Genomic DNA, 13,407 nt, shown 5'->3' with positions numbered 1-13,407 from the left:
TTCTCTAAATGCTTTATTTGGGGTACAATAGTTCTTAACGTCTTAGGTTCTCCTTGCTGGGAAAATGAGAGCTGTTAATACGTTTGTTAAAGGCACACAAAGATATGTGTTGATGTGTAGAGGTAAGAATACACTTTCAAATATGTAATTAATAAATTAAGGTTGTAGTAGTTGTTGTATTAGAGAAAATAAATGGATTAGTCTTAGCAACAAAAATAAGCTAGAGGCATTAAAGCTGGAAAAACATTAGCTTCAGACAACACTCCACCATACACAACTCTCTGATGAACAATATGCAACTACAGAATGCCATACCTTACCTAGAACCTGACATCTTCAGTCCCAAAATCTGAAAACTAAACTTTTACCAAGTCTGAAACTGTTTAGAAGTCAACAAGATGCCCCCAGGGGACAATGCCACACTAGGAATCTTTATCTCGCATGCAAAGTTATTTTTAAGATGCTTTAAGAAATTATTTTCAGGCTGTGTGTACAGGTGTACATGAAACATAAATAGATCTCATATTTAGACTGGGTCTCCTAATATATCATTATGTAGATGCAAGTGTTCCAGACTTCAAAAATAATCTGAAATTCTTAATACTGTTGGTACCAAGCGTTTCAGGTAAAGGGTTCTCAAGCTGTAGTAGATCTGACTTTTCTTTTAAAACTTTATTACCTTTAAATACAGCTGTTTTTTCAGAATGGGTTCTGTAACAGCTAAACATGGAAATGTGCATTTTTGTTTGTTTCGTTCTGTGTTTGTGAGGGTGGGCGGGCTCTGTATTGAACTGGGAGCTCTGCACAGGCCAGGCAAATGCTCTGCCACAGACATCTCCACCCCCAGGCCCCTCTGTTTTTGGTTTCTTACAGAAGTGTGTTTGTTTATAGGGAACAGCAGCAACCATAGAGAGATTAGAAAGCGTGTCTGTGTTCTAAGACGTGTCTGTGGAGCAGCTCCCGGCCCCAGGCTTTATTTACAGTCTGCCGACAAGGCTGTTGTCAGTACCCAGGCTCCCTGCTAGTGCTCTGTGTATTTGGGGTTCCCAAAGATTAGGTCTCAAGTCACCTGGCTCTCCATGACCCCCTGTATCTTTCCTTATTTAACTTGTGCCTCGTTCCAAAGGCTCTTGCCATGTGGTGTATTTCCCTGTAGGAAGGTTTTGGACTATGGGACCGGCGGTGTCTCAGGGACTCCAGCCTTCACCTGTCCAGCAGCCTGGAGGCCTGTGTGTGAATGTGAGCTGAGGAGCTGTTTTAGGACCTGGTGCTTTGAAAGCTCTCTTCTCTGTGTGTCTGGGAGACAGACAGGCTAGGGAGGCCGTGGAAAGGTTGGAGGTAGGAGAATGGAGTCCAGAGAAGATTGCAATAAGGAGAGGCCTCCGTATGGAGGACTCCACAGTCTTTTTACTAACTAGGAACCAACAATAGCTTGCTTCTTTGGTTGCCTGGCAAGAAACTTGCCTCAGGTGGAGCTTCTCAGCTCTCCCTCCTCTAAACTTCGGCTTCTAAGCACCGCACAGCAGTTCTGGATGGACTTTTGGGCTCCTCTGGGTTTTTATCAGTTTTCTTTGATTCTTCATTAGAGTTGATGTCATCAGCTTTCTCTTCCTTTACAACCTTGGTTTCGATCATTTCCTTCTTTGGACTCTTGTTTGTGAAAGGGAAGGCCTTCACATACCTGCTGGTGCAGACATTTATCACAGTGAGAGACTTCAGGGGACACACGTCACAGCAAATAGCACTTTGTCTATCACAGGATAGGCTGGTACAGTCCCCTAGCCATTTTTATTTTGATGTCAATACAGGCATACTTGAATATATCACTCCCCCATCTTAGTGGGTTCATTCATATGGGATAGTACCTACCAGACCAACTCTGGATGTCTTCCCAACTCCTTCATCCCTAACAAAAACCCCCAACTCAAATACAGCCCGTGATTTTCCCCAGTGTTGACCTATCCTTTCTCATTTCTTCGGCTTGGTGCCCATTAATCAATATCTACTGTATATCTAGATGACGTCCTTGTGCTGAGGTCACAGGGTAGGGAGGTCTGAGAGGGGTGCCATCTCCATTTTGACCAAATGCCAGTAACAACTATGGAAGAGTACAGCTAGGTACAAAGATCACAAGATCAGAGATGTGCCAACAGACTCACCTTTTCACGTAGCAAACAGCCAGGACAGCTGCCGCGCCAAAGAAGAGGAGGGCCAGCACCAGCAGGGTTGTGGGGACACCTGGAGGGAGACAGGCTTGTCGGTCTTGTGCTTGCACACTGTGTTGTCTGTGCATGCAATGACTGCTTTTTACATGTGACATGGATAAGAGTGCAGACGACCCTTCTCTGTGACTGTTTTTAATCATACACATAGAATTTTATTTTTTACATTGTGTGTGTGTGTGAGTCTGTAGGTGTGTGTGTACGCGCGCGTGTGTGTGTGTGTACATGTGTGTATGTGTGTATGTATGTGTGTGTGTTGGGGGGGGTGTATGTGTGTACATGTGTGTGTATGTGTGTGTGTAGGTGGGTGAGTGTGGACTCTAACACGATACCACCCACATGTGCAGGCCAGAGGACAGCGAGCGGGAGTCAGTTCTTCCACTGTGTGGGTCCCGGGAATTGAATTTATGTCACTAGGCTTTGGCAGGAGGTGCCTTCGCCCACCCTGTCCTCTCACCAGCCCTCTGTTTACAATGTGGGGAGTTCTTTACTTCTCCTTTATCACTGCAATGTGGAAAAAGGTAGAACTTGTTTCTCGGAGCCCCAAGACCAGTCTCACAGGTCCTTGTGAGAAAGAGGCGTTTGGGTTAAAGTCATAGGCCATGTAGGTATATGTTTCTGTGTCTATAGTAAAAGATAATGATTTATTTGTAAAAAGCAGCGAAGCTCCTTTATGCTCATGATGTGTGACCTGACCCTTGAGGCTCTTTACAAAGCCAGTTCTATGAGTCTATGGAAGCGGAGCTTGTGCTAAACTTTTGATGTGTGCCCGGTAGGTGCTGGGTGCTCGGCACGGGGATGAGCTGGATGATGTGCATTTGTCTGCCACACACAGTTGCCTGCCCAATAGACCCAGAAGACATTCACCTCCAAAGCCAACTGCTTCGTTCTTGAATGTCGTTTCTCTTATAACAGGTGGTTCTGTTTCTGCAGCTACGGTGTTAGGTTCTGTATACACTTCCGTCATACAAATCTTTTTTGTCTTCCGTACCATGGAGGTGGAAGGTGGACCCCGGGTGGTGGCAGGAACATGAGTTGTGGAGTCTGGGGATGAAGCCGAGTCGGTGCTGCTGCTGCTGCTGACAGGGAACTCCACTGTGGGCGTTTGAGGGTCAAACATGGAGTCGAATGTGGTGATGGTTTCTGGAATGCACGAGTTGACCCAGGTGTCTGTTGGGAGAAGGAAAAGACGTTAAGTGTGGTGGCAGGACTCCACCAGGCTCCTCACTGCAGTCAGAACTCAGGTCTCACCAAGATTCAAATCTAATCTCAATGTCATTCCTTAGTACCTGCAGCCTCCGCCTCCCCTGGATGGTTGACAAGGCCTTTGGTGATCCAGCCAAGCTGACAGCATGGGGCTAGGAGACTCAAAAGTTCGAGTTCTCTCCCAATGGTCCCGCTGTCCCGCTAGTCCTTCAGTTCTTGCTACAGTTTCTTAATCTCCCTGGCTTTCTCATGATACCTTTTCTGTCTTTAAAACCTCTGTCTGCTGCATAGACATCAAATTTACTTGCTCAGTCAGTTTGGAAACGGCAGGACTGCACAATATCTTACAACAGAAATTGACATCTGTTTTAAACCCTGGTTATTTATGGCACTGGATGTCACTGGCCAGGACTGGAGCTATGCAAGAAATTATTTCAGTAAGTTGATTTGATTTTGAAAATCAAATTTTGTTTCCTTAGTCATTTCTCCCCCAGGCTCCAGACTTCTCTGAACACACATTCTGGTTCTTGCTCGATCAGATCCTGATTCTTATCATTTTGTCCCCCTCTGGAATGACATGAACTGCCCGCAACAGGACATTTGTCTGATTGGATTGTTGTGCCTGGCATGCAGTATATGCTCAGTGAATGTCTGATAAAGAAGAAATGAAGAAAGAAACAAATGAAAGAGAGGAAGGAATAACTTGGCGGGGAGAGACCTACAATATCACTTAGAACAAGATCTAAAATAAAAATCAGTGATGAGAGAGAGAGAAAGAGAGAGAGAGAGAGAGACAGAGGAGGAGGAGGAGACTGGTTTTCCAATTCTGTAGAGTTTTGAGGAAACACATCTGTTCACCTTCTTCTAACTCTGGGTCCGCCATGGACCAGATGTTTAGCTATCTCTTGTAGTCTTTATCAAGCCTTCATTTACATAGGAAGATGCTGAACTTCATAGACATCAAATTTACTTCCTCAATCCGTTCGGAAGCGGCAGGACTGCACAATATCTTACAACACAAATTGACATCTGTTTTAAACCCTGGTTATTTATGGCACTGGATGTCACTGGCCAGAACTGCAGCTATGCAAGAAATTGTTTCAATAAGTTGATTTGATTTTGAGAATGGAATGCGTCACTAGTCAAGGTCATGAGTACTACACACACATCAAGTCTATATTGTTTCTTATTCGTGGTGCTTTGCAAATAGCTCTACTCAAATAGACATCGTTGCTGACTGTGTTGCCTTGCGCTTCCCTCTCTTTAGTCTTTCCTAGGCTCGTCCCTCAGAAAATGGACATTTTTTGTTAAAGCGAGGGTAGAAATCCCAGAGACAATAGACACTGTTGGATTCTAAACCACAGGGACATAAAAAGTACAGTTCTTGCTTCTGACCAGAGGAACTTGGGTGGAGCGTGGAGTTCTAATGGTGTCCATTTCACAGATATTTATGGGTACCATCTCCATGCCAGGTGCCTGTTCTTAAAAAGTTTCTGATCCATTGGAAGAATGGAGATAATAAAGGATGAATAACCCATGAATTTCAGGAGAGTATAAACAGTGAAAAGAAACAGGGTGTGGGTGAAACTGGCAAAGGTGGAGATGCAGGATGGAGTCTCCTGGGACGACAGTACTTAATCTGAGACCCGGCGGTTCAAAGTGGCCGGTTACTAGGGATCTAGGACAGGCGCTGGAAGGAAACAAAAGTCCCAGAGTGAGAACGTGACTGTGCTGAGCCCGTTCGATGAACAAGAGGCCAGTGTGTCTGAAGCAGAGCAGAGCTCACCTCATCATAGGAGAGAACAGGATGTCCTGGTCAGCAGGACGTGCATGATTCAAGAACAGTCGGGTCAGAAGAATGACAAGGAGCATTGTGTGGCCCCAGAGATGGTGTGAGTGTGCCCAGGAGAGAAAAACCTGCAAACAGGAGGCAGGGCTAGAAAGACAGATCTGGTCAGGGTGTCAAGACAGCTAGCTACCCTGTTAAAGGGCTTGGGATTTATTCCGCAGGAGAGGACATTTTTTTTTAAAGACTGGGGTCCACCACCCTTTTAATCATATTCAAGAGTTTTCATATGTATCTACTTTTATATGCAAAAGACATCACATACTACATACTACATTATATGGGAAGTCACCTAAGTCTGTAGGGCAAACAGAAGAGTAACAATTATTAAATGGATGAGGTAGGGAAGGGGCCAGATGCAGGATGAGAGAGGACCTCCAGGGGCAGGAGAGGGTTCTCACAAATTGTGCAGAATAGAAGAATCTAGAAATGTCTAGTTCCTAAAACTTAGAAAGATTAGAAACAGAACAAAAATCCCCCAATAGAAGATGGGCTGAATAAATCACTATACAAACAGCCACTGGAGCACATTAAAAACACAACCATTAAAAATCAGAGGCAGGGGCAGAAATGGAAACTTTCATAATTTAATAAACTTTGAAAAAAAACTAAAAAAAAATCAGAGACATCTCTGTGAGACAGTCCAGACTAATTTCCAGGCTGTAAGTAGAAAAAGTCATTTACAGAGCAGTGTGTGGTATTCCCGCTTTTTTTGTGTGTGTGAGAGAGAAAAGTAAACAATAGCCCACAGACCTTTCTATATGCCCCAAACATGGGCAAAAACCAAAAATAAATATGCCAAAAAGATTAGGAGGAAGATCTCCCTGACTATTTTTGACCATTGCAGCATGTGGATGCTGAGAACTGAGATGTTGGGCGTAAGAGGAGATAGATACACAAAGTCAGAAAAGCAGATTACTAAAATGGAGTTGAAACTCTCTTTCTCTCTCTCTCTCTCTCACCTTGCTGAGACTCGATGAAAACACCATAAGGAATGAGAGTAATTTTCATGCAGATCTTGGTTCTGGTTAGCATCTTGCACTCAGAAGAACCAGAGGGCCGTAGAGGAATGAGCTGTTCTCCCCGCAGGAGCAGAGAGGGTACAAAGTGAGCCTGGGCCTGTCCACTGTTGGGAAGCAGTAGTGACTTCCAGGACTCCCACATGCCAGGTTTGGAACATGCATAGGACTTAAATAACAAGCATAAACCTTGCTGTAATATGCTTGTAATAAGTCAAGTGTCACATGTCTGTGGTAGTATAAGGTGGAGAAAGTGCGTGTATACACGCATGCATGTGTGTGTTGTGGGAGGGGCTAGCTGATAGATGTGGAGAGGAGGAATGACATAGAAAAACCCTACTCTGTAGACTGCTATGTGATAGCCGTTTTCAGCAAGGACCACAGTGGTGGTTTGGAGTGAGGATATTTGCATGGCGCTGAAGTAGCATCTGCTAGATTACCTACTAACTACAAAGGAAAAAAACGAACCTCCTCATTTTATTTTCAGTCTGCTAGTCACAGCCTCACCCCAATAATCAAAGTTGGAGTGATTAATACTGGGAACTACTGGCTGTTTACTGTCATGTGACCCCCAACTACACAACACTAACTACACCAGAAATTGAAGCCTCTTGGTCTTTCAGGGTGTAGGAAATAACAGGAGCTAAGAGTACAACGTAAAGGAAGGCAGGAGGAAACAGACACGTCTGAGTCCCCTTCCTCTCCTCTGTTTAGTCGGAGGGATTGGTACCATAGCACTGTGTGGCCAGCAGGCGGGGAAGCAGCTAGGAGGCAGGGATGGTGGCAGTAAGATAAGCTGGCACACAGACCACTAGCTCTCTGGCTAAGACAGGCTGGAGGGACAGAGAAGGATGGAGCCAAGTCATGTCAGAAGGAGAATCAGTTGGAAGTCTAAGCCCTCACCCCAACACACACACACACACACACACACACACACACACACACACACACACACACTGAACTATTGGTGAAGGCAGGGACCAGGATGGGTGCCTCTAAGAGCCCTTCTTCTGTCAAAGTCCTTTATTTCAAAGAACTGCTTGGAATTCCTGGATTCAATGTTGCTGAAGTTGACTGGTGAGCATTACTTTTCTCTTTGATCGTACAAATTAATATTGACATCTGTCTGTGTATATTCGACCACTCACTATCTGACCTTCAGAAAGCTGGACATATGAGTACACGTGGAAAGTAATGAGTCAAGCAGCCTTCTTACGACACAAGAGAACAGCAAAGTATTTTTTTAAGAAAATGGTCTGAGAAATGACTTAGGAAAACCACTAGGTTAGGGCAACCAAGACCTGTGGGCAAGCCCGTCAAGATGGCTGCAAACCATGAGCCCTACTCTCTAAGTTTCAACTACTTCCTTCAAAAGAGCGAGATCGGGCCTTGTTTTCAAGATGTCAGGTGCAGCGTGTGAGTTCTGTGGGACAGTGTCAGAGTTAGAGCCAAACTTGAACCTTTTCACGGAGACTGTACTTTGAATATGACTCAAGTGTGTCCCCCAGGGTTAGAATCCAGCGTGGCAATGCTGAGAGGTGGTGGCACCTTTAAGGGATGGAGTCTAGCAGGAGGTAGTAAAGGGTACTGAAGAAATCAGTGAGCTCTCCTGGGACCCTGACTGGAGCTGGGAGTGCATTCTATTCCCGAGTCGCTCTCTGGCCCCCAATCTTAGCACGTGAATACTCTTCTCCCACACTGTCCTGCCTTAGTGATGACATGAAGTCCTGTCCATTGTCAAGTTGCTGCTGTCCATGACCTTGACTTTCCAGAACTGTGAGCTAACCTCCCTTTCTTTATAAACTGCTCGGGTGCAGCTATTTTACCACGGAAATGGGGAATGTCCAGTACAGAAGCATTAGACAAGTGGACCAACGTCCCCATAGATACATTTCCTTGTTTGAAGACTGAGGGTGATAAGGCTTCCTCGGGAAACTCAAGGTTCTTTGAGATAGCTAACCCCTCAATTGCTCTGTCTGAGGGGATGCATCACACACTTGTAGACATCTGTTTCTTCCCAATTCCTGTTTATCTTTTAGGAAACCCTGGAAGTGGAGGTGACAACCCTGAGCTTCTGGCAACGCCCTGTCCGTCTGCTGTCACCCAGCCGTATCTTCTCTAACATTCTCTTCTGCGGGGCACTTGGCGTCCCCCAGCCTGGTCTTGGGGACATTTAGAGAACCCATGACTTATCCTGCTGCTTCCGTGGCTGCTTAGGGTTGCCCGTCCCACAAGTCCCAGATTTAGAGACACCCAGCGAAGATGGGCCACGCGAAGTGGCTGTGGGTCCGACTTACCAGATGCGTTGTGACAATAGGCTCTGAACTTTAGGCTGGGGGAAGCGTTCCAAATCAGGACACCTACCCCATTCTTCCCACACTTGGGGTTTGGGAAAATTCGAGGGATCACGGAGATCCGATCTCCAACCCACCCGTAGCTGCAGGAGAATACACATCGGTTGAATGGCCGGAGGTTAAAAGGCAGCAAGTCTACTGTTGAGCAGTAACGCCGGCTTTAGTGGAGCTCTTACCTGCAAGTCTCAAAGCCAGACTTCTGCGCTGCTTCCATCTGGGCCTTGCTGGCCAGCGTCAGTCCCAGCACCTGACAGGTCTCCCTAGCTTCTGTGAAATTCATCTGCGGGTTTGTCTTTCTGCCCACAAGGGCGACCCCCATGTATCTGCATGTAGAAATGGAAAGCTCTGGAAGGAAATCATAAAGTCCTCAGTTTGCTTTTGGCTTTGTTCCCAGCTCTCTGACTCGGCTTTCTCACCGAGAATCGTTGTCTTGACCCAGGTCTGTGAGGTTGCAGCTGAATTTAGAAATAACACCACAGGCCGGGGACGTCCCACAAGGACTACCTTCTGGATTAGATGCTTGCTCTGCCTGGTGGAGGCTGTCAATCTCCAGATCAAGAGCTCTCTCTGCACTAAGAAACTTGCCAATCACACGAGGGCTTTAGCTATCAATCAGTTCCTGGGGTGGGGTTTAGGCAAGCTTCAAACACTGTCTTTTAGTCTCTAAAAGGAAGCCTCTGAGACTTTGAGGAAGACAGAACTCAGGGCTCTGGTTAACAGAATAATCATTAGCAACACTCCAACGTAATGTGGCCAGGGACGCTCCTGTTTCGACAGGGCCTGGCCATGTGCTTGCTGAAAAAGAATGTGAATTCTCCATTTCAGGTCCTTTCTGGCCATTGAAGGACAGGCTTACTCGGAAATTCCCGAAGGAGTTGGCAGGAAAACTCGCAGGGCAGGGGAACTAAATAAAGAAAGTTGAGTTTGAGTGGGGGCAGGGCTTGGTATCACCTATGCTGCTCTGTGGTTCTGAGACCTTATGATTGTGATTCTAGGTTTTGGGGCTCATTTCTTTATTTGGAATTTAGAGAGCAACATCATCTACTGCACAGGTGGTGGGAGTTATGTGAATGAATTCTAACAGGACTTGGCATAGCATCTGCCACACCAGGAACTATAGATATGTGTAGCTAACTTCTAAGCAACTGGTGTACCCACCACAGATTGATCTTCCTGGGAAGGCTGAGGCAGTAGGACTTCTCAGGATATTTTTTTTCTCAAAACCTAGTGGATTTGGGAGCTTTTTTTCCCACTCCAATGGGACTTTCAGACCTATACAAAATTACCAGGTTTTATTGTATTCCATTGCCTTACTCCTGTTGGGCCTTATCTATGGAGGCCCATAAAAAAAGACATTTTAGCCTTGTAAGTAATGGCTCTGCAGGGCTCTGGGAGGGCTGTCCAGCCTTCAGCCCAAGGACCTCATGATTCTGAGATAACCTAATGGCCCAAAACTGGAAACTTACTTAAAACAGCGTGAAATTTTCTTGTCAGACACACACACACCCCTGTCGGATTTCATCTGTGAAAGTCCATTTCAAATTCCCAAGCCTGGGCAAAGAACTCCTCCTCACTTTACCCACTGCTACTTGGCTGTTGAAATCTTGAGAACAAGTCAAAGCTTTCATCTGTGAAATTATACCCTGTCAGGCCTTGTGTTTGGAATTAAACTAGGTAAGGCACACCTAGCAGAGGTCGGATCCATGGGAAGTGACCGATTATAGAATCTTCATGCTTTCCAGTTTCATTTAGAAATTCTAACACCGAGCTGGAATCCAGGGGTCCACTCCTATCCTGCTATCTATAAGACTTCCTAGAAAACATCACAGATTGTAGGAACAGTCTGCTCTTGGTACTCATATAGGGTGGGGGTCCATGCCAAGTGTCAGTATTTACTACCTGCATGGATCAGACAAATCCCTTGGCTGCACTAATGTCTTTTGTGGGGGAAGGACCGAGATAGAGTTTCTCTGTTCACAGCCCTAACTGTACTGAAACTAGTTCTTATAGACCAGGCTGGCCTTAAACTCACAGAGATTCACCTGCCTCTGTCTCCCAAGTGCTGGGATTAAAGGCGTGTGCCACCACCACCCAGCCTTTTATTTCATATAGAAAATGTTTTATCGAGAGAGGAATAAAAAAACTCCATATATACTCAGTTCTGAATCTCTCTGTAACAAATCCTTTAAGAAGTTTCTGTCTGTGCTCACCACATCACCAGAGTTCAGTAGGAGTTTCTGCTGGCAACTAGCTACCTTTCCATTCTTTCCAAGTATTTAACTTTCTTAGGAAAAAATTGCCATTATTGAGCATGAAGCATATAGGTAGGGTCATTATCAAAGAATGGTCTTCTAAGGCCTAGAGATGTGAGCTAATTGGGAGACCTTGCCTAGTGTGCGCATTGCTAAGACTGAACATGGTGGTACACACCTGTAGTCCCAACATTCACAAGGTAAAGGCAAAAAGAATCAGGAGTTCACTCATTCTCAGATACATAGTGAATTTGGGGCTAGCCTGGACTATAAGAAACTATCTTTAAAAAAAAAGACTCCAAAATAACTTGTGTGATGGCAGCATTGCAGGGGGAAATGGGAATGGTCTCCTGGTGGGATTTCTAAGAGGACCAGGTGTATTCAAATGTGACAGTTCTGGGCATCTAACTCTAACTTCTCATAAAAATTGTCTCCAGCAATCTATCAATCAAGCCCAAATGTCCGTTCCTGATACAGCGCCTGTCTCAGCATCTTCAGCAGAACGATTACTCCTTAATAACCCTGTTACTTCACTTGCCCAGGACTGTAATCAGTGATTTGTGGTTTCAGTGTTTCTCCTATGCAGAAAGAGGTTTCCTTATATGCTTCCCACAAACACAGAAGCCACAGAGTCCCTCCCTTCAGTGCTGCTGAGGATGAAATTTAAACCTGTATTTTCAGTTGATTCTCTGCCTATTGAATTTACTGCAAATCAAAACATTGTGTTCCACTAGTGGCAGAATAACCTTGTGATTAAGACAGTTACATAGAGTAGTATAAAGTGGGTGATATTTAATAAGTTACTCATTCCTCCTCAGGCTAGACATCGCTTTACATATTCACAACCCTGGCTTGCTTCTTAAATAAACCCTTTGAAAACAAAAGACTTCTCATTTCTTTATTTCAAACCATTATTATTAAAAATATCCCATAACCCAAAATAAAATTCCAAGTGACGTAAAGGTGAATTTAAGTCATTTTGATGAAGCTGACAACACAGCGGAAACATCTCTGGCTGAGCAACAAGATCAATCTTCTGTTGACATCAAGAGTCTCCCCATTCCCAACAGCCCACGGTCAAGAGCAGAGCTCCCAAGATCTTGTCTATCCTCCGTTTAGAAGCCTGGTAAGACACCTACCTTGTGTTAGGACAGCACCTTGGACAGGGAGCCTCGTGGTCCAAGCAGAGGCAAGAAGCAACACCAGGCTAAAGTGCTCGAGCATTGTGCAGACCCCTCAGAAGCACGGCCGCTGGTCACCCGCAGTAAGGGAGACAGATGCTCAATCACCAGGCTGGATGGAGAGTTCTGGAACTATGTTGAGGATTTCCCTGCTTTCGAGCTTCTGATTGGTCAGATTTGCTAGAGGAAATGAGTGACATCCTTGAACGCCCAGGCTGTACTTTGTGGATGGCTTTCTGGAACATTTAGCTAATGCTGACTCAGAAAGCACACAAATGAGGAAGGCAGATAGCACAGTGTCAGCTGCCGAAGGTCTCCCCTGATCCCGTACTCCCCTGTGGGCTCCATTCCCACACTTCTCTGTGATGGTTCACAGAGTTCATTCATCCCTATACGCCTGCGACTGCCGCTGCCTCTGAGAGAGACGGAAGATAAATTGTGCCTCTTTCCTTCCTACAGCCAGTTGTTTCCCCCCTTCTCAGCGGCATTGCCTTGTAATGTGTAGAGAAATAATAGTGATGCTAATTACAATAATAAATGCTCATTAAAACACCACTCATTCCTTACATACATTGAACATATCTACATTGCTAGGAGATTCATTTTTTCCCAAGAGACCAGATTCATAAAAAGTTTCATTTGGGACCCAAACAGTGGCCCAACAGTCAAGAGCGTTTGTTGCCCTTCCAGAGGATCTGAGTTTGGATCCCACACTAGGCAGCTCATAAGCATCTGTAATTCCAACTCCAGGGTATTTGATGCTGTCTCCCGACTCTGCAGGCACCTACACTCATCACACATACCCACTCATAAGATGTATGCATACATACAAATACATCATTCTTAAAACTCATACTTCTAAAACACAAATAACAATTTTTTCAAATTAGATATTTTGTACTCTACGAAAGGAGCTTTGATTTGCATAACAGTTATCACCACAGAGATTATTTATTTATTTATTCATTTATTTATTTTAGTTTTTCAAGATAGGGTTTCTCTGTGTGTCCTTAGCTGTCCTGGAACTCACTCTGTAGTCCAGGCTGCCCTCGAACTCAGAGAGTTGCCTGCCTCTGCCTTCCGAATGCTGGGATTAAAGTGTGCGACACCACCGCCCAGATTATTGTGCCACACTTTACTTAGTAACTTCTGCTGTATTCTGGTAGAACTCAACTCAGTCTCCACCTTCTTCATCTGAAGTATATGGGCGATATCCACACCGTGTTCAGTCAGAATGCACTTGACATTTCCAAACTGGATTTTCAGTGGTTCATCTTCTTCAATAATTATAGTTAGAGCTTTTAAGTCGAGCCCTGAGTAAAGGTTT

General features: G+C 45.0%; 1 protein-coding gene across 2 annotated transcripts; it reads right to left on the bottom strand.

The window, feature by feature from the left end:
- Lyve1 (lymphatic vessel endothelial hyaluronan receptor 1) lies at positions 1 to 12,179 on the bottom strand. 2 transcript variants are annotated; one of them, XM_085692901.2, is made up of 6 exons: positions 12,039 to 12,179; positions 8,824 to 8,992; positions 8,591 to 8,730; positions 3,090 to 3,392; positions 2,160 to 2,238; positions 1 to 1,684 (listed from the first exon to the last, which is right to left on the bottom strand). In XM_085692901.2, the coding sequence occupies exons 1-6, from the start codon at positions 12,121 to 12,123 to the stop codon at positions 1,495 to 1,497; spliced, it is 966 nt and encodes a 321-aa protein (XP_085549027.1). In that variant the 5' UTR covers positions 12,124 to 12,179; the 3' UTR covers positions 1 to 1,494. The 2 variants fall into 2 exon arrangements, with proteins under 2 accessions (XP_085549027.1, XP_048316471.1); XM_048460514.3 differs by having other exon boundaries at positions 1 to 1,681.
- Between the last annotated feature and the right edge of the window lie 1,228 nt (positions 12,180 to 13,407).

Source organism: Myodes glareolus, chromosome 7 (genome assembly GCF_982192425.1).
Source record: "Myodes glareolus chromosome 7, mMyoGla1.1, whole genome shotgun sequence".
In the NCBI taxonomy this organism is placed as follows: Eukaryota; Metazoa; Chordata; class Mammalia; order Rodentia; family Cricetidae; genus Myodes; species Myodes glareolus.
Note: the sequence above shows the minus strand (reverse complement) of the source record. Positions and strands in the feature narration are given on the sequence as shown.

What these genes read in the sequence shown, in the direction of transcription:
- Lyve1 (XM_085692901.2), bottom strand. Translation starts at nt 12,123, where the DNA reads ATGCTCGAGCACTTTAGCCTGGTGTTGCTTCTTGCCTCTGCTTGGACC. An exon ending in TCTGGCTTTGAGACTTGCAG is followed by an intron (nt 8,731 to 8,823) that starts GTAAGAGCTCCA and finishes ATTCTCCTGCAG; the next exon opens with CTACGGGTGGGTTGGAGATC. An exon ending in CTATTGTCACAACGCATCTG is followed by an intron (nt 3,393 to 8,590) that starts GTAAGTCGGACC and finishes TTCTCCCAACAG; the next exon opens with ACACCTGGGTCAACTCGTGC.